The 25,529-nt window shown below is 37.5% G+C and overlaps 1 protein-coding gene across 4 annotated transcripts in view; it reads left to right on the plus strand.

Moving 5' to 3' along the window:
• gad1b (glutamate decarboxylase 1b) overlaps nucleotides 1-25,010 on the plus strand; it is a 28,044-nt gene extending 3,034 nt beyond the window's left edge. For all 4 annotated transcript variants that reach the window (XM_053499391.1, XM_053499392.1, XM_053499390.1 and 1 more), the window contains 15 exons: nucleotides 1,922-1,984; nucleotides 6,998-7,147; nucleotides 7,981-8,223; nucleotides 9,073-9,163; nucleotides 16,463-16,575; nucleotides 17,186-17,301; nucleotides 17,386-17,465; nucleotides 18,272-18,326; nucleotides 18,597-18,713; nucleotides 19,660-19,724; nucleotides 20,633-20,711; nucleotides 21,127-21,276; nucleotides 21,540-21,647; nucleotides 22,095-22,184; nucleotides 22,276-25,010. In XM_053499391.1, the coding sequence (XP_053355366.1) occupies nucleotides 1,922-1,984; nucleotides 6,998-7,147; nucleotides 7,981-8,223; nucleotides 9,073-9,163; nucleotides 16,463-16,575; nucleotides 17,186-17,301; nucleotides 17,386-17,465; nucleotides 18,272-18,326; nucleotides 18,597-18,713; nucleotides 19,660-19,724; nucleotides 20,633-20,711; nucleotides 21,127-21,276; nucleotides 21,540-21,647; nucleotides 22,095-22,184; nucleotides 22,276-22,449 (1,694 nt within the window). In that variant the 3' untranslated portion in view covers nucleotides 22,450-25,010. The remainder of the gene's footprint in view (nucleotides 1-1,921; nucleotides 1,985-6,997; nucleotides 7,148-7,980; nucleotides 8,224-9,072; nucleotides 9,164-16,462; nucleotides 16,576-17,185; nucleotides 17,302-17,385; nucleotides 17,466-18,271; nucleotides 18,327-18,596; nucleotides 18,714-19,659; nucleotides 19,725-20,632; nucleotides 20,712-21,126; nucleotides 21,277-21,539; nucleotides 21,648-22,094; nucleotides 22,185-22,275) is intronic.
• The last annotated feature ends 519 nt before the right edge of the window (nucleotides 25,011-25,529 follow it).

Here is a 25,529-nt window from a genome sequence, read left to right on the forward strand (position 1 = left end):
TCTCTGAGTTTAATTTATATTTAAAGCACACACCAGACAGATGTTTTATTTGTTTGTATTTGTGTATGTGTGTGTGTGTGTGTGTTCCTGATGTTCATGTAAGGTTTGCTAATGCAGGACCATGGTCCATGTCAGACATTTCTTCTTCTTTGCAAGCCAGAAGAGATGTCCCGCATCATTAGTTCCAGTCCTGACCCTCATTTCATGCTCGACATTATTTGAAAGCGCCTCTTTACCCGGTGTGTCAGCTTCTCATCAGCTTCTCATCAGCTTCTCTATCAACCACTATAGGGTCCCGAGATGCACGAACGCTAAAATATATTTTAGACAATTTTCCTTGTCTTTGGAATAGTTCCATCTTTTGTATCTTTTTAGTACCTTTTAGAAGCTTGTTTAGCTGAAAAACTCAGTGTTGTGCATCTTAAAAATAATAAGGTTCATACTATTGATGTTCCATTAAAGTCTTAATATAAAGATGAGAGCTACATTACATATTGTTTATTATACAACTGTCATTATTTAGCTTCTTTTCATCACACAAATATTCCTTAATTGCCCTTAATTTCAATACTTTCTTGTTGTTTTCTTTCAGTGGTAAATCATGCACATTAAGGATACACCTGCAATAGGTACCACCCCAATTTATTTCCAAGAGTGTAGGGTCAATGGTTCTTAAATATTTTGTAACCAGAGACCCAGGAAACTGTAAATATATTATCAGATGAAAATGAAATGAATAATTATGGTGCATAGGATATTAGAAGGTTAATAACCGATGATAAATCTTCTCATGAAAAAAGGTTCATGCTTTTATTAAAAGAATAAAATAAAATAAATAAAAATGACCTTTGGATGTTTGGATTTCTGTGAACGTTTTGCAGATTGTGCTTAAAACTAGTGTATAAAGTTCTCAGTACATTGACCCAATTAGGTATAAAATAAATTTCATGGGCCTCTCAGGACAGATTTATTTCATAACCATGTTTTAAATTAGTATATTACTATCAGAGGCATAGCGCTTTCTATAACACTTTACAGTTGCCATTTCCTTATTAGACCAGCACAAGCAGGTTGCCTGATACATAAACCTTTTTATATTTTATTTATGCACGCTTTTTTGTTTTAAAATCTTAGGATCCCTTGTAATCCTGAAGCTGTAAACAGCCACATATACCACTTAGAGCAAGAAATGGTCCTGCAGACAATGCTGGCATAAATTGATTTATATAACGGCATCATTATTGATTTATTTTGGTTGGACTTTGTCCTCCTCAACGAAATCCTTGGAAAATATAGACATTTGGATTTATGAGTATTTTAAAGCTTGTAAAAAAGACAGGTGTTGTGGTTACACACACATGAACATGGAATAAAAAAAAATTAATGTAGACCAGAAATGTCTTGCAATACTGATGTACTTCTATCAGCCAATTCAAGTCAGGCTTGACTGGACAAATAGGTCAAATGGATGCACAGTGATGAGTTCTGGTCTGTTCTTTAAAATGTTTGAGAACCTGCTTTTTTTTAATCCCATAGTGCAACATCCAAAAACAAAACTTGTGTTGTCCTGATTTACACTTCTATAGCTTAATGTACTTAATGTAAATACTTTAACAAGCATGTTTCAGATCTCATCATTAAAGCTTTTTACGAATATGGCTCTATCAGGATATATATTTATACACAAACACACTCTCTCTCAATAACCATACACTGCAAAAGGCATATTCAGTGTTAAGTTAATTCACTCAGAGTTCATTCATCACAGTGGGGATTTGTCACTGCATCATAGGCTCCATTTGGTGCTCTCTCCCTCTCTCTCTCTCTCGCTCTCTCTCTCAGGCTCCATTTCTCTCCACCTCATAAAAATCTAAAATGTCGGGTACACACACTGAGCAGCTCTGATCTTCTCTCGTTGCAGCGTGTGATGGCTGGTACGGGGTCGCGCATGGCTGCACCCGCAAACTGGGCATGAAGATCTGTGGTGAGTTTATTTATTTATTTCTTGATTCCAACCTATTCCTGGCCTTTTCTCACATCCAAGATGTTCAGACCTAACCAGGATTTTAACCTCTTCATCCTCTGGCACAGCAGTGACCCTACTCTGACCCGCAGAGTCTCATTGGGTCTCTGTTCTCCTTTACCTCATCTGAATTCTTTAGTCATTGTCCAGGTTTTTATGCCCTAAATCACAAATGGAAAGAGCAGAGCTGTCGTCGCGTGTTCTCATCACCCTACAGCCTCAGTCCCAAATTACTGCTTAATCACTTCCTATAAATTCACCACATATAGCGGTAATAACATTAAAGTGTTGAGGTCATGATTTTCTACACTATTTACAATGTTAGCAAATCCCCAACGGACATTTAGTGCACTAAATAGTGTGTAGAAGCCAGTAGATAGTCTTCTACACACTAGGTAGAACACTATATCGTCATGTTCAAAAGTTAGTACCCCTTCTTTTAATTTAATGTTTTCTTGTGTAAAAACATAATAAATATCATCTGATTGTAGCAGGTCTTAGTATAAAGCAAACACAACCTCAGACAAACATATAACGTTTTCAGCATACAATTCATTTTACATGGAAATTTTAAGTTTTGGCAGTTTGTTAGTCTTGAGGATTCAGGTGTGTGTGTTTAAACAATTCCAATAGGGAAAGACATAAGCAGTGGTCTCAGAAAAGCAATTTGTGATGCACTTTGTGAAGATTATTCACAAGTTGAAAGCATTCAAGACTGTTGCCAATACAAGTAGGGGTCCCAGCACCCCAAGGTCAGACTGTACATCTCGTTGCGTCAAGGTCTTTGTGGTCTGCTTGGGATACGTGTGGTAACCAGGGACGATTTCACTTTACCGTGAAGACGATCCTGGCCTCGGCTGATGCAGACAGCTGTTCTCTAAGGACTTGTGACCGTATTCACTCGACAGTTCACGACTGGAATTTCAGTCTATCTGAGTCTCCAATAACAAACTGAACTCCAAATTAACTTAAAGGCTTTATCTGTTATATTGCACTTTAGCTGCCTAACACACAGTATGACTGAAAGACAATTCCTGCTATCTGTTATCACCCAAATGAGCATGGGTTTTCTATTGAGTCTGATCCTCACAAGGATTCTTCCTACTTCCATCTCAGGGAATTTTTCCTTGCCACTGTTGCCCTCAGCTCGCTCATCAGGGACAATCAGATATTTTCTTTTAATTCTGTAAAGCTGCTTTGCGCCAATGACTATTGTTAAAAGCACTATACAAATACACTTGAATTAGCACTATACAAAACTTGAATTAAATTAAATACAATGTTCAGCGAAATAAAAAAAAGAGCTGCACCTCAGACCCTTCAGACCTTACTGAGCATGTTAAATGTTTAAGTCCATGACAGCACAAGTAGAAGAAGACTGAACAAGTACAAGGCAGCACGGTGGTGAAGTGGTTAGCACTCTCGACTTGCACCTCCAGGTTCCAGGTTCAATTTCAGGCCAGACTCAATTCCCGTCTCTGTGTGCATGGAGTTTGCCTGTTCTCTCCGTGCTTGGTGGGTTTCCTCTTCCTCCAGCATTCCCGAATTGCCAGTAGTGTGTGAATGAGTGTGTGTGATGTGTGTGCCGTGCAATGGATTGGCACCCTGTCCAGGGTGTACCCGGCCTCGTGCCCTAAGTCTCCTGGGATAGGCTCCAGGTCTATTGTGACCCTGAATACAGGATAAATTGGTATAGAAAATGAGAGAGTGAGAGTGAGTGAGAGCATGTCTAATGCATGTCTAACAGCTATATGTGGAAATTATGCTGTGCTGTCTTGCAATAGGGTGTTAGCAGCAGATTCTTTTATGTACTGCAATGTGGGCCTTTTTCATAAATTTGTGCTATACTGTGCTATATCAGACCAGACAGGCTAGCCTTTGCTCCCCACAGGCATAAATGAGCGGGTGCCCATGATCCAGGCACCAGTTTACTCGTACAGTGAATCCTCGGATTGTGAGTAACGCGGTTTGTGAGTGTTTCGCAAGACGAGCAAAGATATTTAATTAATTTTTGGCTTGAAAAACGAGCTAGTCTTGGTTTACGAGTACCGAGTATTATGTATCACGCATGCGCTTCTTGTTTTGACGCCAAGCGTCACGTGAGCACAACTGAGCCATTGGTCTTTCTCTCTCTTGTGCTGCGAAATTGTGGGTAATCATCTCCCCTGCTGGGTCTTAGTGCCCGTCTCTTACTGGTATAATCAACATCCGTGCACACGTGTACTGTTTACTATAACACTGTGACCACATGTGTCTGTAAAACACGCGTCTAATTTGGCACATAACGACAGGCCCAAACACACACGGAAATTTGGAAACATTTATTTAAACTTTTTTTAAAGGTAGTGCAGGTTAATTTGTTTTATTTTTGCTTTATATTTTGTATTATTTATTTTTATATATTTATTTTTTGGGGCTGTGGAATGAATAATTTGAGTTTTCATTATTTATTGTGAAAAAAATTTGGTTTACGGGTGTTTCCCACTTCCGGAACGAATTATGCTCGTAATTCAAGGTTCCACTGGATATAATTGATAGATAATATTAACGTCATGTAGTGGTAATGTTTTGGCTATTTAGCCGAAGAAGAGAAGGAGAATGTGAACTCATGCACATAGTGTACAGCCAATATGATGGTTGAGTTCGGCATGAATTTTCCATGTATAAATTTTTTAGGGGTGAGTCATGTAATTATTCACATGAAGTTCACGTGACTTGTCTGTAAAGTTCATGCAGTACATTAATGAGAATCATTGTGAACTATCGCATAGACTATCCCAGCAGAAATAACACTTCTACACTGTAGCACGCTGTGTGTCAGGGGGAGGGAGCTGAAAGGTCAGTGAGCACCGACGAAGCCTCAAGGCAGGAGTAAGTGCAGTCCTGTCTCTCTGTAACACCCAGTGCTCTGTGTCCTCCCAAGAGAAACGTAATTATTTACAGAACTAAAGCTAGTAGACAGAGAGAAAGATCAGAATTCACTCTGCTTTCTAACAGCGTAGCTTAGAGCTGAGGGTTAGAGCCTCCACATTTTAGTGACCACATGAAATTAATTTAGGAAATCAGTCAACTATAATAAGGAAAGAGAGAGACAGAAAGACAGACAAAAAGATGAGGAAAGCTCACAGACAGACCATCACAGCTCCCACATAACAGCCCTCAGGACCCCTAACAGCCCCTACAGGCCTCCTCACTGCCCTCACAGCCTCCTCACAGCTTCTCCACAGCCTTCACAGCCACCTCACAGCCACCTCACAGCCCTCACAGCCCTGACAGCCACTGCCTTCTCACATTCTTCTCACAACCCTCACACCCTCCTCACACCCTCCTCACATTCTCCTCACAACATTCCTGAACCCCACACACTCTGAATGAAATGAAATCTTGACCTAATTCAAATATTACAGGATTGAGGAGAAAGGTTATTTATTTTATTTAGGGTTAAAATAAAATAATATGGCAATTTGGCTACAAGATGCCTGTGCTTTATTGAGGGGTTAAGATGATCGCTTTAAACGAGGTGACTGAGAGCAAGCCAGTGTTTTTTTAACCTGTCTCATGTGAGAAAAACAGATCATTTAAGCAGTGTCGAATGTATCTGCATAGATTCAAACAGTCTTTAGCTCTTATCTGAGGCTGAATATGAAGCGCCACTGCGTTTCCCCCCTATCTGTTTCTGTGAGATAAACACACACGCACAGACACACACACACACATGCACACACACACACACACACTGCACAGCGATAATCAATGTCCCCTGAGGATCAAATGGCCAAACCATTCACAGGTTTTTTTCTGCCACTAGACGTGATGTGAACAGTAACAATGCATTTGGGAAAAGTCAGCAGTTATGATCTCATTCAAAGATTTAACACAAAAAAATCCAATCCTACAGCCCTTCTGTCAAATATTTAATGATGCAATCTTTCTGATAATTTTATAAAAGAATAAACAATTGCACTGTTTCTTGTTTAGAATATAAACCATAAATGTGATTAAAGCTTAACTTTTATTTTGGGCCAGATGTACTGTTTATATGATGACCCAAAAATAAAAAGGAAAAGGTTTAGCTTTTGTTTAATCCCACTTATGATGATGATGATGTTGAGGACGGTGACGATGATGATTATTATATTATTGTTGTTGTTCTTTTTTTAATAATTTACTTTCAGATTTTTATTATGCCATACATGGTTAATAATAATAATAATAATAATAATAATAATACGCATTTCTATAGCAATATTATTTATCAATGAAAGTGTTACTGTTTATAATAAATAAATAAACTGTTTACATTTTTATAATCATATTCATGACAACTCATTTAGATTAAAAAAGTATTTATAATATAAAACAATAAAAGAACAAATAAAGAAAAAAAATATGAAACAGTTTCTCTGTCCCAGTGATTTTATTAACTTGTAAAATCTTGTAAAATGAAAATTTATTATGCAATTACTCTGTGTAAATCTTTAAATAATAATAATAACAATAAAATGTTTATTTGAACTTTTTTGTTTATGAGCTTGTTATATGGGATGGCACCCTGAACAATGCTATCTGTCTCAGGTGTGAGAGCTCTTAGGCGGATTGTCTTCCCGCTTATGCTTTTCTTTCTACTTCACACCGGTTACAGCAATAAAAATCTCTGTGATAGATCGGAGTCATGGGGAGCAGTGTGGATCAGATCTATAACCCTATCAGATCTCTGCGCCCCTGGTTAAATGACATGTTTTCTGTTCGGGTCAGGCAGCTTGAACACTCGGGAGGAAATGTGCTGGGGGTGGAAATCATCACTAAAGTGGGCCTATAAATAAATAAATAAATAAATAAATCAGCCCTACAGACTGTTAGTCACTCAGAGACAAAGGCATGTGTCAGGAGAATTCACGCACAAAGTAGGCTGTAGCAAAGATCCGGACATGTTTCTAAGTGGCTTTCATTCTTCATCGTCTTGTAACGATGCAGGGTTTCTGCAGAAGAACAACAGCTTGGAGGAGAAAGGCAGAATGATGGGATCCTTCAGAGAGAAAGAGCAGAGTCATAACAGGGAGAACCGGGAGAAGGAAACACGCTTCACTCACACAGAGACAGACTTCTCCAACCTGTTCGCCCGAGGTAATACCTCTCTATCACGGCTTCCTTCATCTTAATTCACACACTCACTCCATTTATACACACATGTGCTGATTAATGTTACATTAGAGCAAAGAGAATCTTTTTTTTTGCACATTTTACTATAAAAAATAATGTCGTGTTTAACTTTCCACAGCGCTGTAGAATGCTCAGCTCTGGTTGGTCAGAATCAGGAGAGAAAAACTTGACATTGATCTTCAGTTCTGATAAGTCTAAGACACAGGTTTTGTTGCTTTTACTAAGCCCTGGAGGGAAACGCTTTATGCAAATAACATTACTTAATTCATAAGACATTGTACAGGTGCGTGTGATCTGAGTAAAAAAATCATTAAAAAAAATTAATAAATAACTGAAAGTATAAAAATGACTTTTACATGAGGTATTAAAATCGACTTTAAACATAAAAGTATTTAACATCCAGTAATTATAATACATAAATGCATTTGATGTTCTACTGTAATAAAACAACCGTAAGTTTTTTTTTTGTTGTTGTTTCAGGTTAAGTGAGACAGTCTTAAAATTAAAGAATGAAAGAAAGAAAGCTAGATAGATATATAAATATAGAGAAAGCTCCACAGAAAAAAGAATGTATTCTAAAAAATGAAAATGAAAAAGTAATCAAAGGCATAATACAGTAAATGAGTGAATTACGGCCGGTCGGATGGAGGGAAAGAAGGAAGGAAAATATTAGAAAAATACACACATACATACATAAACAAACATGCAATACAATTAATTAATAAATACAATTATTCAGCAATGTAAATAAATAAATAAGCCTCTCATTCCTTTTCATAACCTTGCTTCCTCTGCAGATTTACTTCCTGCTAAAAATGGCGAAGAGCCGACTATGCAGTTTCTCCTCGAGGTTGTGGAGATCCTGACCAATTACGTTCGCAAGACTTTCGATAGATCCACCAAAGTTCTAGACTTCCACCATCCACACCAGCTCCTGGAGGGCATCGAGGGCTTCAACCTGGAGCTGTGTGACCAGCCTGAGTCGCTCGAGCAGATCCTCGTGGACTGCAGGGACACGCTCAAGTATGGAGTTCGCACAGGTATGATCTCAGTTCACAGACTATTACTATACACTACTAGTTCTATACGAGATGATTAGGAACGTGTACATCTCCACATTCATGCAGTTAGCTACTGAGACACTCACTTGGCAGCAATGCAATGCAAAATCATTTTTGACTAAAAAATGCTGTTAGTAGAACTTGTTTTGGTAAAAGGGTTAAAATTATGGGGAAATAATTGATCCGCATGCTGCATGAACATCTCGCTATTTGAAGGTGCAGGCTCAAGTGTCAGTTCTGTCTCTCTCTTTCCTTATTATAGCTTCAGTCCTCTACAATTAAGTATTTACTATCACATCAGAAACCTTTATTTAGTTTATTAGTTTATTTGTCTATTTGTTTTGCTATGTTTATCCTTTTCCTGTAATTGACCAAGAACAAACTGGTCAGGGAAATCAAACCCCATTAGCACTATTACATCTTATAGTTGCCTTAAAGCAGGTCTGAATTATACTTTAATGAAAACAGGGGCATTAAGAGGCATTTCAAATAAAAGGAGGCAGTTAAGGTTTAAAGAGTCTAAAGTGGCTGCAACATTCTGTGTGTGTGTGTGTGTGTGTGTGTGTGTGTGTGTGTGTGTGTGTGTGTGTGTGTGTGTGTGTGTGTGTGTGTGTGTGTGCGCTGAAACATTATAATATTAGATTGGTTACTACAAAATTCGTTTTTCACAAGACAGCGTCCATATTCAGTGATATTACGCTTGTATCTGTAGAGCAGAAGACATTACTGTCCTCTAAGACTTTTTGTTTGTCCTGCTTTCTAGTCTTCGTGTATAGTTTAGTTTATTTTTGCACTTTAATTTCTGTTCTTCTCTTCTCTGTTTTTCAGGACACCCAAGATTTTTCAATCAGCTCTCCACTGGTCTGGACATTATCGGCCTGGCTGGAGAATGGTTAACGTCTACTGCTAACACTAACATGTAAGTAACTTTTCCATTTATTTTCTTTCGTTTTTTTTTGTTATCTTTTCTTTTATTTCTTTTCATTTCCTTTCAAGTCCTTTCCCTTTATGTACTACTGTTCCTTTTGATTCCTTCCCTAAATATTTTCTGATTCTTTTTTCTGTTAATTTCCTTTCCTTTTCCTTTCATGCCCTCTTGTTTTATTTCCTCTCCTTTATGTACTTAACTTTTCCTTTCTCTCCTGTTCCTGTATTGTTCTACTGTTTGCTGTAACATAATCCAGTTTTCTTCCCATCTTTTAATTTCCTTGCCTTTCCTCCATGCATGCCCTCATTTCCTTTCTTTTGCTTTCCATCCCTTTTCCATCATTTCCTTAAATGTCCTCCTGTTTCCCTCCTTTTCAATTCCTGTCCCCTGTTCATTCCAATCATGTCCTGTCCATTTCCTTTACTTATTTTATTGTTCCTTCTCTTAGACAGAGTAATATTTTCTTTCCTTTTCTGTCTTCCTGTTTCATTTCCCATCCTTTCTTTCGATTCGGTTCCTTTTCTTTATTTTCTTGACTTTTTCTTTATTTTCATTCCATTTGCTATCCTCCTTTTCTCATTTATTTTCTTGTCATATTTTTTTTTAATATATCCTTTCATGTTCTCCTGTCTCCCTTTGTTTTCAATTCATGTCTCCTATTTCTTTTCTTTTTTTTCACTGTATTTTTGATTCCTTAAATATCATCTGTTTCTTCCTTTTCCATTTCCTTTTTTTTGTGTCATCTTCTTCTGTTTCCTGTCCTTTTTTCCCACCTCTTTGTAATAAATATGATTATTCTAGCTGTTCATGTGTCCGTGTATGATCTCACACATATTGCGGTTATGTAAAGTAATTGTGTTTTGCTCTGTGGCCAGAGGTGCTGGTTTTGTTCATGTTGTATCGAGTGATGATCTGATCAGGAAGTGCTGACACCCCCAGGGCACGTTAGATTGCATATTGATCAGAACATTTTATAACAGCAATGTATAATAATAATAATCATCATCATCATAACAATAATAATAAAAATAATAATAATAATAATACTTAGCAGGGCAGATATCTGCAAGGAGCCTTTAAACAGGGAACATGAAGAATGTAGACTTCCACTATCCTCCTGTTATTTCATGCGGTCCTGCTCACTCTCCTCCTTCTTTCCCAGACATAGATACACAAAACCAAAGGCACAGATGCATGCTGTACTCTGATTTTAACCTGATATTATGATTTTTTTTAAATCTTTTTTTATATATGAAAGAGCTACTGTAGCTCAGAATGGACTCATCCTAAAACTAGTTAATGGTCCATTGACTGTGTGTGACTGATGGCTGGTAGAAGCCGAGTGCCAGCTGAGGCCAGCCAGTCGGAGCGTGCGTGCCCCCTCCTGCTCCATATCCGCCTCCCCCTGGGCCGTGGAAACTCCACATAGTCTGTCCCTCTGAGTGGCTCTTTCACTCCCACAGGAATGAGTCGCTTCATTAGCGCTGTCCTTCTTTATATAAAACGCATGGCTCCATTATAGAAGTCACTTACGATGAGGAAGTTCTTGTTAAACCGCCATTACAGGAACAATGGCTGGTGGCACAGGAAAATTACTTTCCCTAATACACTCTTATTCACATGATTCACACGCAAACACACATTTCACTCCAGTTCAGCCACAAGTTCAGATATGCTTAAATCAGCCAAAACATACTTAAACATTTCGTCTTCATTTTTTTTTGTATAAGAACTACAAGGCCAATATGTGAAAGTATAAAAATCTGATCGTTCACATGCACACTGTATTAATTTGCAAGCTTATTTGTAATGCTACAGGATTAGACTGTATGATTTTGGAATGTTACTCTCTGACACTATTTAAGTTCATAATTGTCATCATGGTTGTGAAGTTTGCTTTTGTGATATTCAGGACTTTAGTTAGTGTTGTTTTTTGCTATTGGTTATTAAGAATAAAAGTACAGAATAAAGTGTAAACTGACTAATTTCCAATACAGGTGGGAAAAAAAATCTTTTCTTTTTCACAATTTTAGAAATAGAAGCCTTGTTTTAACTACAGCCAAATTTAGAATTACAACTAGTTTAAATCTGCAAAAAGAATGTATCTATGATGTATAGATCTTGTAAGATGGGTAGATGGTATGAGGAATTCTGATGGATAATACACATACTAGGCAATGTTCTTTTTGTGTAACAGTCTACTTTTCATGCAGATATTTAGGGAAAAAAAGAAGTGCACATATTGGACACAACATTACTTTTCTTCTTTTTCTCTCATGTCAAATTTGAAGTCTTTTTTATGAGATGAAGAATTTAAGGCTTTGTCTCCAAACTTAACTTATAATACTGAACGAAACTTACATACTTCTAACTTTAAATAGCTACCTAAAATACAGCATCATCTATAATTTTTGAGTGCTTATGATGTGTCTATATTTAGTTTTTGTTTAATGCTGTCCAGCATGTTAAAAAAGTCAAGCAGCCGACAAGGTACCAACACAAACTCTATGTAAACATCTTTTATATATATATATACTGTATATATATATATATATATATATATATATATTTTAAGCAATTAATAAGTTCTTTGAATCTTGAATCTTGACGGAAATAAATGTCAGTTTAGCTTAAAAAATTAAATAGTGTCAGGGTTAAACCTTTTTTTTCTTTATATCATTCACTCTCTCTCTCTCTCCTGTTTACTTGGTTCTCACTCATCTTTAGTCACCATGTAAGTGGACGTTCATGCGCAAGCTGGAAAGTGATTTCACTTGACGTATCTTAGCCAGAGTGTGACGTATGTACACAAATTGCCCCTGACTCACATTGACTTACTAGTGAATTACTATTACAGGATTGACAGGGTGACTTACAGCAGCTCAGGAACATCAGATTATGGATTATTCTCATCCTCACTGACTCAATGATTATTGCAGTAGTTTTAAATCAACTGACTGGAATTTTTTTTTTTTTTAAATATCATCTAAAAACAGTTAACCTTTTAAAAAAAACCTTCTGTTGTTATATGTCGATTTAAGTTTATGTTTATTGATAACAGGTAAATTGGGTCCTCTAGTTAAAATACTAGTAAGCAATGTAACAATACCAGCAGGAATGCCAAATGTAATTAATTATCTCTCTTTCCCAAATTGCAAACTTTTGTTTTGCACAGGGGTGCACTCGTAATTTTTCAGTTGAGCAATCAACAATATCGTGATAAACATCTTCACAAAACTTAACATAATCTATTATTTTTGCTCTGAGATGAGGAAATACTGGCCATGTTGATTGTGAACCTAGATTGTCACTTCCGCAAATTGTAGCATTTCTATATGTAGGAAGCATGTTAGTGGAGCCCTCCTGGAACCCATACAGAATCACTGCAGTGCCTAAAATTTGAAAAAAGAAACATCTGAGAAATATCTGGTCGATTTTCAACCAGACTGAAATTACCTCTAAAGGGGTAGGTGCAGTACTTGACACTGATTGGATAGTATTCAGAGAGGCAGGCAGGAGTAACTGCCTAGAACAATCACAGCTAAAGTGATTAAAATTAACATAAAGAATCTTTAACCCTTTGGTGGTGCCACGCTCGGTCACCCAAAAGAACAAACCACTCACTAGTGCTGCACAATTAATTGCATAAAAATCTAAATAGTAATATGGACCCATTAAATTATCAAATTACAAATGGCTCCAATTTATAACAGGTAATATTGGCATAGGAATTTCTCTCCGGAGTTTGTAGAATTCTACAATGTCTTTTAAAAAAGGGAAAAAACTTGTTTTGTTCTCTGACATTCAAAAATTAGATTTTTATGTAATTTAAATAAATTTTGGCATATATTTTCTTAATATTGTAATTTGTATCATTATTCGCTCTTAGCCTAGATAAATTCATCTAAAATACTAATTGGTACATTTAATAGTTATATATTGCAGTGTACATGGCAATCAGGATATGAGTCAAAATAAGTGCAATGTGGATTTTGATCCAATCGTGCAGCCCTAGCCTAGACTGTTTGCTAAGTGCTTATTTTTTACTAGTTATGCTGAGATAGATCACATAAAATTTTGCACTAAATGAAATTCAGTGCTGATTAAATGGATGACGGAATCCATAACAGGTGATTGTTAACAGGTGAGCTGAAAGGACATGAATGAAAAAGTGAAAATGTTGCCTTTAATATGGAACATGACCAAACAAACCTGACTAACTGTAGAAAGGACTAGAAAACATAAGCAGTTCTCGACAAATATTGACCATTCATAGAAAATTGTGAAGTGTTGTAGGTACTCCGTAGCTAAATTTGGAAAGTTCTTGAAAAGTTTATGACGGTTGACCATGAGTTTGGTGTAGTTTGTAGTGATGAAGTGATTGATTTGAGTGCACTGTAACATTTTGTCCCTAGTGAGTACCAAGGTTAATGGAGATTAAGACATGTGATATGACATGGCATGTGACATCAAGAATTTTAATTTGGTTTGGGTATATGGAAAAGACCCTTAAATGTAAAAGAGTAAAAGAAAGTACATTTTAAAATGTAAAATTACGAATTCCTGTACAAATATAAGATTAAATAAAGTTATAAGAAAAAAAATAAACCAGAGAAAAAAAAACAACTAAAGAGGAGTTAAGACATTTTTGGACAATTTCTGCCCTTTATTGCTCTGCTATTGTCCCTCTAGAACGTCCTGAACATGCTGCAACACTTTTATAGAAGTTAGGAACATAAATAATCTAATAAACCTTAAAAGAATCCCTGAAGAATTCTTTTGTATGAATTTATAACAAAAATATTTTATTAAAAGTTAAAAGTTTTTTTATGGTATCTTAATCATCAAACATTTTAGACAGTTTTAGATCATGTTGAGGTTCTAAAATTAATTTTCTTTTTTCTTGTAGTACGTTTTTTAATGTTTGGCTTCACTAACAGACCTCCAGCCTCTGGCTTCTACAGTCAAGAAAGATTATAAAAGCCTAGTAAATGCTAGAACTAAATAAAGTATTGATGTATATTTGTAATACTGCATTAATCTAATTTAGTGGTAAGTATGAAGGTGAATAAAGCAACAGTTAATTAATTCTGATCTCTGAAAAATGTCATGGAACAAGAATAGTAGCTGTGCATATGATTGTTTATATCGATAGATGAAAAAATGATAAATTGGGTCCTATAGAAATTCATGTTTATTTGCTTTTTTATAAAAAAAAACAAAAAACAGAAGGACAGTCCTTCCTCTCTCTCCCTCTCTGTCTCTCTCCCTCTCTGTCTCTCTCCCTCTCTCCCTCTCTGTCTCTCTCTCTCTCTCTCTCTCTCTCTCATTGGTGTTGTTTTGCTCCAGGCATGTTGCACCCCACTGGGCAGAACTGGATCTTTTGGAATGATGCTACATGTTCTTGGGTCCATTATGTCTGGGGGTTTTTTTTCTCTGCAGTGTTTAAGCATCATTTGCTACCTCAGTCATTTGTTCTTTAAGTCGATCCTCCTCCTGCTTACACACAGACACACACGCGCTGGCTTTGTATGAAGAAAACAGGGTGCTCCTTTGTCTCGAGGCTCAGTCAGTGTGTGAATGTGGTGAAAGCGCGGGTTCTGCCATCATCATCACTCACTGTGATTAATTAGAAATAATCAAAGCTGACACGTATCGACTGGCAGCTAATGTGCCAAAGCACACACACGTGTAAACACACACACATAGGCACACACAAACACACAGATAATGCACATGCACTCACATACTAATTGGTTAATAATAACCATAATAATATTTAAACTGTATAGTATTATTTATATACTACAAGATAAGAGACAGAGACGTTCGTCTTTTCGACTTTAATAAAGGGTTTATTGAGGGAATGTCTCTTAATGGCTGCTATAACATAAGCAAAGATGAGAACTAACTTGTTTCGCAGACTTGTTTCATCCAACATGAAACCTAACTATAATGTGTTGCTTTTTATCCATTTTTATATGTTAGCGTTGGCAAACTGCAGATTGGTAAAGTGGAATAAAGGAGTTCAGGACATGGTTCAGGATATGAGAGCAAGACGAGCTGGTAATAAATTTGTTCACCTAACAGTAAAATCTTTAACTGGTTAGGGTTCGAGTTGGGGTTAGGGTTAGGGTTGAAATGTCATGAATGCTATTTATTAATTCTGAGATAAAAGACAGTAAGCTGGAACTTGAGGCTCTCTAATAGTGCTGAAGTCAAAAGCGTCTTTCTGACAGTATGTTGTTAGAGCTCCCACAGAGAGACAAGCTGAATTTAGGTTTCACCTTCTTTTACTAAATGTCTGGTTAGCATTCTGAGGATGTGACTGCAGGGAGAAATTATTTAAAGTAATTGGACGTATAATTGGGCCTTAAGGAGTGCTAATATACTTTTCGGGAACATTGGGATTGTACCTTAAGGATCCCAAATGACACCTTGCGGGATAGTTTTGTTAGAGTTTAGAGATGAAAAAGTCTCCAAAAACAGAATAAAAAGCATTTACTAACTCGCACAGTAATGTTACTGATCACTCAATAGATATAGATCTCAATATTAAATGGGTTACATGGGAATTTCATCCATTTACATTCTTTAATCTCGGACCTCCACTGAGGATGCCGTGCTCTCAGACATTCTCTTTTGTCCCTTTTTTTGCTTGCAACACCCTCTCTCTCTCTCTCTCTCTCAATGACATAGAAATGTGCCATTCCTCTCTTTGAATGAGACAGATTGAGGCCCTTATCTCAGCCGAACAGCCGTGCCCTGCCTGTTTCCTGTCGCCCTGAACTCCTCCATTGAGACTGACAGATACTCATCACGCCGTCAGACCCCTTCATTAAACCCCCCCGAGCAAAATGAGCGCTTATCGAGCCCATCACAGCCCTCGTTTAATTAGCGGCATTCACAGCTGAATATTTTATCTGGGATGGGATTCCACATGACGCCAGGCCTTTTATAAGGGTTTGAAATTAGCCGAAATACAATCGAGCACAGGTATCGATGAAATCTCTGGAGGACTGTTATTAGGTTTTTCGATAGAAGGCATTAAAAGGGTTTGTGCATTGCTTTTTGGGGAATGAAACAGAATCATTGTGGAAAAGGGAAAGGAGGAGGAGGAGGAGGAGGAGGAAAAAGGAGAGGCAGGTTTCCACTGCAGCTCAGTCAATTTGTACTCGTCAGTCAAAGAAGCAGAGATGCGTGACAAGACAGATTTTTCTCCTGTCAATCAAAATTTCCTGGCTTTATTCAGCCCTAATTCCTTATCTGATGCTTTTGATGCCTTTCCAGGTTCACATATGAGATTGCACCCGTGTTTGTGCTGATGGAGCAGCTGACGCTGAAGAAGATGAGGGAGATTGTCGGCTGGCCTAACGGGGAAGGAGACGGCCTTTTCTCTCCAGGTAACCTTACCTTCCCAGAATGTGGTTCCTGGAAAGAAGTAAAAAAAAAAAAGAAAAATATTGCATAAAATAATCATGTTCTCTTCCTCTTCCTTCCAAGAGACATTATTAAGGCAGATTAAATATATTGTTAAGCCCAAGTTTAAGTATCTCTCAACCCAGACATGTTTGATAACTCTTTTTTTTTTTTAACACCCCTAAAACGAGGGATTAACGTCGTTTTAAATTCTTACTGGTACTTTGTAGCTGCTCTCCGCTCATACCAGTACTACTGACTGTACAACCAATGAAACTACACGTATTCTGCTAGCAAATAAGTGAGGCTTATAACCTCTCGGTGTCATCCGGGTACCGGGTCTCACATTTACCTCCGTTGCATTATTTTTATATAAACAATTACATAAAATGTTACAGCAAAATAATGCACAACTTGGTATAGTGCAAATCAGATTTAAGAATTTAATAACACAGTGGTATAAAACGTAAAGGACGTTTTTATTTTAAAATCCAAATGACTTCAGATACCTTAGCCTAGATTCTGTTTGTTCGGTGACGTCAGGTGTGACTTACAGTCTGAGGTTCAGATGATGATTTTTAGTTCTACACACAGGTGGTGCCATATCAAACATGTACAGTGTGATGATCGCCCGCTATAAGTATTTCCCCGAGGTCAAAACCAAAGGCATGTCAGCGGCACCGCGGCTCATCCTCTTTACATCAGAACACGTGAGGAAGTTGATCATCTCAGTCAAAACATAGATGTGTTCCATGATTTCCTGTTGATTTACAGTGTGTGTGTGTATTTTGTAGAGTCACTATTCGATCGCAAAAGCTGGAGCAGCTCTGGGTTTTGGAAAAGAAAATGTTATCCTGCTCAGCACCGACGAAAGGTAATAAAATCAGTAATGAAGACATGGCACACAGCACAACATGGTTTCTTATTTTAAGATATAACAAACCAGATAGAATATATTATGAACTCATTACCATAAATGATTTGACTTCATTTATAAAAAAAAAGAATTAAAGTTGAAATATAGATAGATATAGAATAGAACTCTATTAGAAGTATAATATAATTTTTAATTTACAATATAAAGAACCCGTAATATTTTTTAACAACCGTTTCCTAGTACACTGTGGTACAAGTAAACAATTAAAGTGACAAAGTGGATGTAAAGTGGCGAGTGGAGGTAAAGTGACATATTGTTTAATATGTTAAGTTTTCGCAGTTTCCTTATACAGGTAACATGGAGTTGTGCAGGATAGTCCACTGTAAAGGGTTCAGGGTGCATTTGAGCAGGAGGAGTAGCCTTAGGCATGTTACATCGGTTGTAGTGATAGTACAACTGTTCATCAGCCTGATGGCCTGCGGATACAGACTGTCTCGGAGTAATGCTCCAGTACCGTTTGCCAGACTTCATGAGGATAAAAATTATAACCCTTGTTATTATAATAAAAAGTTTTATTTCCATTCGGGAATAAATTCATTCATGGTCTTTAAAGTCATGCTTTACATTTGTCTCAGAAACAACTTTAATCAGTGTATTTTCAAATGATTCATTAAGTCTAATGCATCTAAAGTTCTGGCTTCTAGTGTACATTAGCTGGTTTGCCAAACTACTTCTTAAGTAGCTTCTAACTTGATACAATCTTCCTTTTTTCAGCCTTGCTGATGTAACTTGATGTGTTTCAGGGGTCGAGTCATACCTGCAGACCTGGAGGCTAAAATCATCAGCGTCAAACAGAAGGTGAGCTCACCAATCTGCCTGTAACAGAGAGAACACTTCTTAGAGCTGTTTGGCATGAGTGTGTGAGCTTAACCTCTGCTCTAATGGAGCGAGGTGGATCAATGAAGCGGCATGACAAGACTTTCTTCATCTGACAGATGGACTGCAGTTCATTAGCCCTGCTTTGTTTGCTTCATTACCCAGATGCCATTCTAACTCAATAAATGGGGGCTTAACTGGACAGTACCTGTCTTTAATGTTGATTTTATGTTTCATGTGGGTGTGATATAGGGTTATGTTCCACTATTTGTGAATGCCACGGCTGGTACTACAGTGTACGGAGCGTTTGACCCCATCAACGACATTGCAGACATCTGCGAAAAGTACAACGTCTGGCTCCATGTGGATGTGAGTTTCCTTTACACTTTTTTAACATCAAAGAACTGTAAAGAATTTATGATCTGTTTGATACCCAACCGTCCTGTAATTACACAAGGACAGGAGTTTGCATGATGCTGTACATTTCCTATTAGGTCACAGTTAGTGTGGCACTTTACCGTAGGACTCAAGCCAGCTCATCTGGCAATAGGCATCATGCCACAGTTAAGTTCAATTCAATTCAATTTTATTTATATAGCGATTTTAACAATGGTCATTGTCTCAAAGCAGCTTTACAGAACTGAAAAGAAAAATTTGGAAGGAAAATGTATTGAAGTGTGTATGTTTGAGAAAAATGTGTCTAAATAATAATGAGAGGTGGCGAGGAAAAACTCCCCGAGCTGACAATAGGAAGATTGCGATCACACTTTTATTAATTCCGATGTTTGATCTGAACTTTAACCAAAGCTTTTATGCTGTGTCTGAAGCCTGATTAGATACTTATATGATTGTTAAGGTGTACAGGTGTTCCTAATAAAGTGGATAGTGAGTGTAGTGTTAATGGGTTAAGGCTGTTTTTTGTGGATAATTTGGAACAAGCCTTTAAATTTCTTTGACTTATGTTTACTATACTGTATAATACATTAGCATTAGCAACCCGAGGATCCAGTGTTTGATTCCTGCTCCGGGTCTGTGTGTGTGCATGGAGTTTGCATGTTCTCCCTGTGCTTAGTGGGTTTCCTCTGGGTACTCAGGTTTCCTTCCATAGTCCAAAGACATGCAGATTAGGCTAATTGATGTTCCCAGATTGCCCATAGTGTGTGTGTGTGTGTGTGTGTATCCTGCAATGGATTGGCACTCTGTCCAGAATGTACCCCGCCTCGTGCACTAAGTCTCCTGGCCCCCCTGTACACAAGATAAGCGATTTAGATGATGAATGAATGAATAATAATGATAATGTGTGTGTGATATTTAGGGTGCATGGGGTGGCAGTCTTCTAATGTCGAGGAAACATCGTCACAAGCTGAACGGTATCCAGAGGTAAAATTGTTTTTTCAAGCACAACACTGTGTTTGTCTTTCCAGGTTTTGTCAGGCTCTGAAAATACCCGGAAAAGACAAACACAGTAACACTGGCTAACTCAAAGTTTCATGCAAACAGCTTGAAGGCACAGTGATTATAGGAATAAGATACAAATATAAATGTTTTTCTAAGATGTGTTGGTAAATTAGTTTTAAAAAGACTCTTTATTGTTAAAATGATACTTTCATTGCATTAGCTGCTAACTTCAGTGATATTGAGAGAGTCAGAATTGCCGTGGCAGTTAGGGATGCTGGATATGAACTCACAACCTTCTGACCAGCGGTTAAACATCTTTTCCACTAAGCTACAACTTCCCCTCGAATATAGCCCAAACAATTCAAGCACATGGAAAGCACATTTAAGCCACATCCATATGATACAGTATGCACGTACACTTTCTTGGTGTGTGTTAGATTGAGTCCATGTTATTTCTTATTAAGGAAGATGATTACAATCTCATACAAAAAATAATTTTGTCACACACACAACCATAGCCAGTATGATAGCAAGTGAAATGCTTATACAGTTTTCTGTGACCTAAAGTGGAAAGATAGAATAGAATAGAAAGATTTCACTACAATAAAAGAATACACTCAATAAAAATAAAAATCACCACAATCTAATTTGGTATGAAATATACACATTCACAGATTTACAGATTTACAAAAGTTACAAATAAAACAGAATTTAAACAGAAATAATGTATTACATAAATTACACAAAATGTGCAAAATGTAATTGTAGATTAATAGGCAAAATATACATATATAATCTAAATAGGTCTATTAGTAAACATCTCAGCCACCCAAATACATATTATAATATAATATATAATATAGTATATAATATGATTGTGTCTCTTTCAGAGCGAACTCGGTCACGTGGAACCCTCACAAGATGATGGGCGTGCCACTGCAGTGCTCAGCCATCCTGGTCAGAGAGAAGGTAACCATGACAACACAAGAGCAAACTAAAAGGAAAAGTGGTCGAAAGAAGTGTTTTTGCATTTGTGGTCAGTTTTTTTTTATGTTTAAAACTATTGCGCTTGTGGACACCTGTTGTCCTGATTGTTATTAAAATATTTAGTATATTTAGAATTATGGGAAATAATTGTGAACTGTGCAGGGGACGTGTACCATCCACTGGTATTTCAGACAACAATACAAAAAAAAACCACACAAAAAATGGCCAATAAATTGTGTCCCATGTAGGCTCTAAAACAGATGCTGTTACAGAAAAATAATCAACATCAAGATGGTATGATGAGTGTCGTGGTGCACCTCCGCATGAAACTAACTAGAAAATGGAGGTTCGTAATAGCATGTGATGTAACAGCAGTGATGTCTCTGGTGTGTTTCAGGGAATTCTGCAGGGCTGTAACTCCATGTGTGCCGGTTACCTGTTCCAGCCTGATAAACAGTACGATGTGACATACGATACAGGAGATAAAGCCATCCAGTGTGGCAGACATGTAGACATCTTCAAATTCTGGCTCATGTGGAAAGCCAAGGTGGGTTAGGTCCAATGTGTTTCTTTATTTATTTAAAATAGATTTATGAAATGTCACATCTGGCCTGGATCTGACATTCCTGACTTCCAAGCCCTGTGCTTCAGCCTGTCTCTTTTCATCAATCACTTGCCATAAACATGAGTCTCAGCTGCTTATGCTGAGTCATTAAATTCCTTCCTGGTGGTGTTTTTGTGTTGCTTCGGTGACTTTCGAAAGAGACAGAGAGAGAGAGAGAGAATAATACATGATGTTCCTCTACATAGGGCACGGTCGGGTTTGAGCAGCATGTGGACCGTTGTCTGGAGCTCTCTCAATATCTCTACAACAAAATCAAGAATCGTGAGGGTTACCAAATGGTCTTCCAAGGAGAGGTAACATACACACACAAACAGTTATCTTCTCTCATTCTCTTTCTTATTTCTTAAAGTCTCTTTACCTCCTAATTTCTTTCTTTCTTTCTTGCCCCGTTTCATGCTCTTCTTCTTTCAATTACTCTTCTGACTAATTCTGCTTCTTGGTCTCTGTTCAACTTTTACCTCCTCCCTTTATTTCACACCTTTCTGTTCCTTTCTTTTTTTCTGCCTCCTTACCATTTTTTACTTTTCTCTTACTATCTTTTTCTCCCACTCTCTATGACTCTTCATGCTTTTTCCCAATTTTACTTCCCAATCCTCACTTAATTTTTCAACATTCATTCTTGCATTCTGTCTTTCTGTACATTTTTACTTCTTTTTTACACACTTCCATCCTTTCTTATCTCCTCATTCTCTTTTATCAAACTCCTTCCTTATTATCTTTCTCTCTCTCTCTATCTCCAGCCCCAGCACACTAATGTGTGTTTCTGGTACATTCCACCGAGTATGAGGAACATGCCAGACGGAGAGCAGAGAAGGGAACAACTGCACAAGGTTATTCTCACATATCTGATGCTTATGACACACACACACCACAGATTAACTCATGCTAACATTTTTGCAATGTTTTTTCTACCCACTCAAGGTGGCACCGAAGATCAAAGCGATGATGATGGAGTGCGGCACCACCATGGTGGGCTACCAGCCGCAGGGAGACAAAGTCAACTTCTTCCGCATGGTCATCTCCAATCACGCTGCCACCAAGTCAGACATCGACTTCCTCGTTGAGGAGATTGAGAGACTCGGACAAGACCTGTGATAGAGTTGTACAGAGCGCCATCTTCTGGAGGAAGCCCTGTGTAACATCCAATGAGTGTAAACCTGTGCTATGTCCCTGTTCAACAGTTTAAATGTAGTTTTAAAGTGCACCGTGTCCCGTCGAACTGGTAGATGTGTCTAGTATTAGTGAGATATTTAGACCTAGTCTGCACTAACACAGAAAAATCTGAAAACAGACAAATTAAGTTTCCCAAACCTGAAAATGATAGAACAACTTACTGAGCATGCACACTGGACCTTCAGCCTTCACACTTCTGCACGATGACATAAAAAATTTTCTTTGCAAGCTACAGTGTCACAAAGCAACAAAAGGTATTATTACAACATCACAGCTCCAGAGGTCAACCCTGAGCACAGTATGGAGTTTCTTGTGAAGCACGTTCTCTCCAATTCTGCCCCTAGTTGAGATCCACGTCGTAGGGTGCCAAGGGATATCCCTGATTCTCAGAATAGGCTCTGGATCACTGACCAGGAGGATGTGTTTACTGAAGGTGCATTAATACAGAAAACACAGCATCCTGCAATTGTTAAGATCACATGACAATCATATAGTATCTTTAAATGCCTCATTAGATTTATCCATCTTTGAGTTAGCAATGCATAAATCCTTGACACTTGGATAGCAGGAAGGTTTCCCATTCTTCCAAATTCTCCTCTGGGTTCTGGTAGTGAATTCTGGGTCTTCAGAAAGCTCAGAAACTTGACCAGACTTGATCAAAGAATTGTTTGGGAATTCAAAGAACAGGAACCTTTCCTATTCATACGAATTCTGCAAAAGTCTGGGTTAAGTTGGTGAAATCTGGGCCTTCAGAAAGGCTTTGAACTTCCTATTTACTAGTTTACATAAGTACACATGTTTGTAAAGCCATTTGCCTAATGTCTGGGCTTGTTTAGTGCTGTTTAGGTGTTCTCTGCCAGCACTTATCTCACCAACATACCGACTACACAAACAGGTGTGCAAGTATACACTACTCTATAATGAATAGAAATTTAGAAAGTTTAGACTACATTTGAGTCATGTCTGATATATTGTAGGAATTGTCTACATTCTGTTAAAAAATAGATAGAAATACAAATGACAAATGTTTTTTGGTTTTCAGCAATCATAAAATACTAAAAGAGTAGCAGGAAAGACAAAGGAATAAGAATATGTGTTTTCAAATTTGCTGGTGTTAGTGTGGACTAAAACTTAGTGATATATGATGATTAGATAAACACTAAGGGTATTAATATAACTAGACGATTTAAACATACACATACAAATCAGTCCACGTACTGTGTAATAATTCACTTTGAATAATGTCCCTCTTTGTGGCATGAGTGTGTATAATAGAAACTCCTCCTTCACACAGTCCGAAAAACAAAAGCACAGCACATAGTTTTAATCACATTAACATCCATACATATACAGTATGCATATATTTATAATAACTATATATTATGTGTAATGGGACAGTTACAGTGCTTCAGGTTGTAAATACATAACAAAGACAAAGAGCAAGGCGCACCACCCTTTTAACAAAGTCTCCTTCCTGTGTATGTGTGCAATGTGACGTCTGTGGTCGTGTTTCTTACTGTTGTAGGTCAGTGAGGATGAACAACCCCGTTCCTTTAGATCTAAACTCTCACATGCTAATTCATCAGGACAGGACCTGAGCGGTGAGACTGTACATTTCCAGGAGCAGGGCTGATCATCACTGCTGTAGATCTTGTGTTTAACTAGCGCCTTTGTGAGGTGAAAATGTGTCTTTGGTTTCCAGATAATAACGAAGTGTTCGGATGGAACTCGTCAAACCATGCTTTTGAAATCATACCTTTGGCATTTAAGTCGTTCGAACTGTGAGAAGATGGTTTCTAAGCAACTGGGAAATGCTAAAACAGAGAACAAAGCTTAAAGATTTTGTGATATATGGGAGTAACCATAATTACCGTCTTCCAGTTTAGCAATGCATGCATGCTTTAAAATTGGAATAATAATACATTTTCCCGTTATCTTGAATTCTGCTACATTCAAGCTTTAGTTTTGGAAACTCTGGCTATCAAAAAGATCTTGCACTGGTCAATAATTGAGCACTTTGACACTGAAATAACTGGAGATTTTCCCATCGTTCCAAATTTCCAAGCTTCCAAGTATGCTTAACAAAATCAGGGCTGTCAGAAAACTCCAAATATCCGACATGCCCGTGTATGAATGCTTTGACATTGGAATTATGGGAAAGTTTACCATTTACCCAAATCCTGTTTAGGTTTGCAAAATCTGGGCTGTCAGAAAGCTCCTGATCCTTAAATTCTGCAATGTATTGGTAAAATGTTGGGCCTTTATAAAGCTTTGAAATTGGAATCACTGGAAGTTTTCTCATTCTCCCAAATAAAAAAGGGGACAATTCAGGGGTTTTCAAGTCTATCATTGTATTTATGAGGAAAGAAAAGATGAAATCCGTACTAAGCACACTGTAACTTTAAGAGATACAAACTCTGTTTAGCTCAGTGGGACTGCAGTAGCGTCATAAGATTCTTAGCCAAACTTTGGAATGCAGTTTTGCACAGAATTTTGTGGAACTTGGCCCTGATTTCTCACATTGTACTTACGTACAGAGTGACAAACTTCATGTTCTGTGTGCAGAGCAGGAAAATTTATGACCAAGATCTATGGTAATGTATTTATATGCATCTCAATTTTGATTTACATTTAGGCATTTGGCAGATGCTCTTATCCAGATTGACTTACAAAAGTGCTTTGAAGTTTCCATCATTGAATTGATCCTTACACTTGGTTACTAGGTTACTAATTGTGAGTACCATCACATTTAAGACAGACTTGAAAATAAACCTGAACTATCCCTATCAGCTCTTGGGTTTGATTAGTAAAATCTGGAATGTCAGGGAGTTCCCAAATTATAATGTCAGATGTTTAAAAGACCACAGGGTCTTGTAGCTAGCTGCCTCACACTTCATTTTTTTCGGCCTAGATACACACAGAATCAGACATTTCACTACCAAAGATTAACAAGCCGAGGAGTGTGGCAACACGTGTGTGAACATGTGTCCAAGTAAATAATG

Source organism: Clarias gariepinus, chromosome 6, assembly GCF_024256425.1.
Source record: "Clarias gariepinus isolate MV-2021 ecotype Netherlands chromosome 6, CGAR_prim_01v2, whole genome shotgun sequence".
NCBI lineage: Eukaryota > Metazoa > Chordata > Actinopteri > Siluriformes > Clariidae > Clarias > Clarias gariepinus.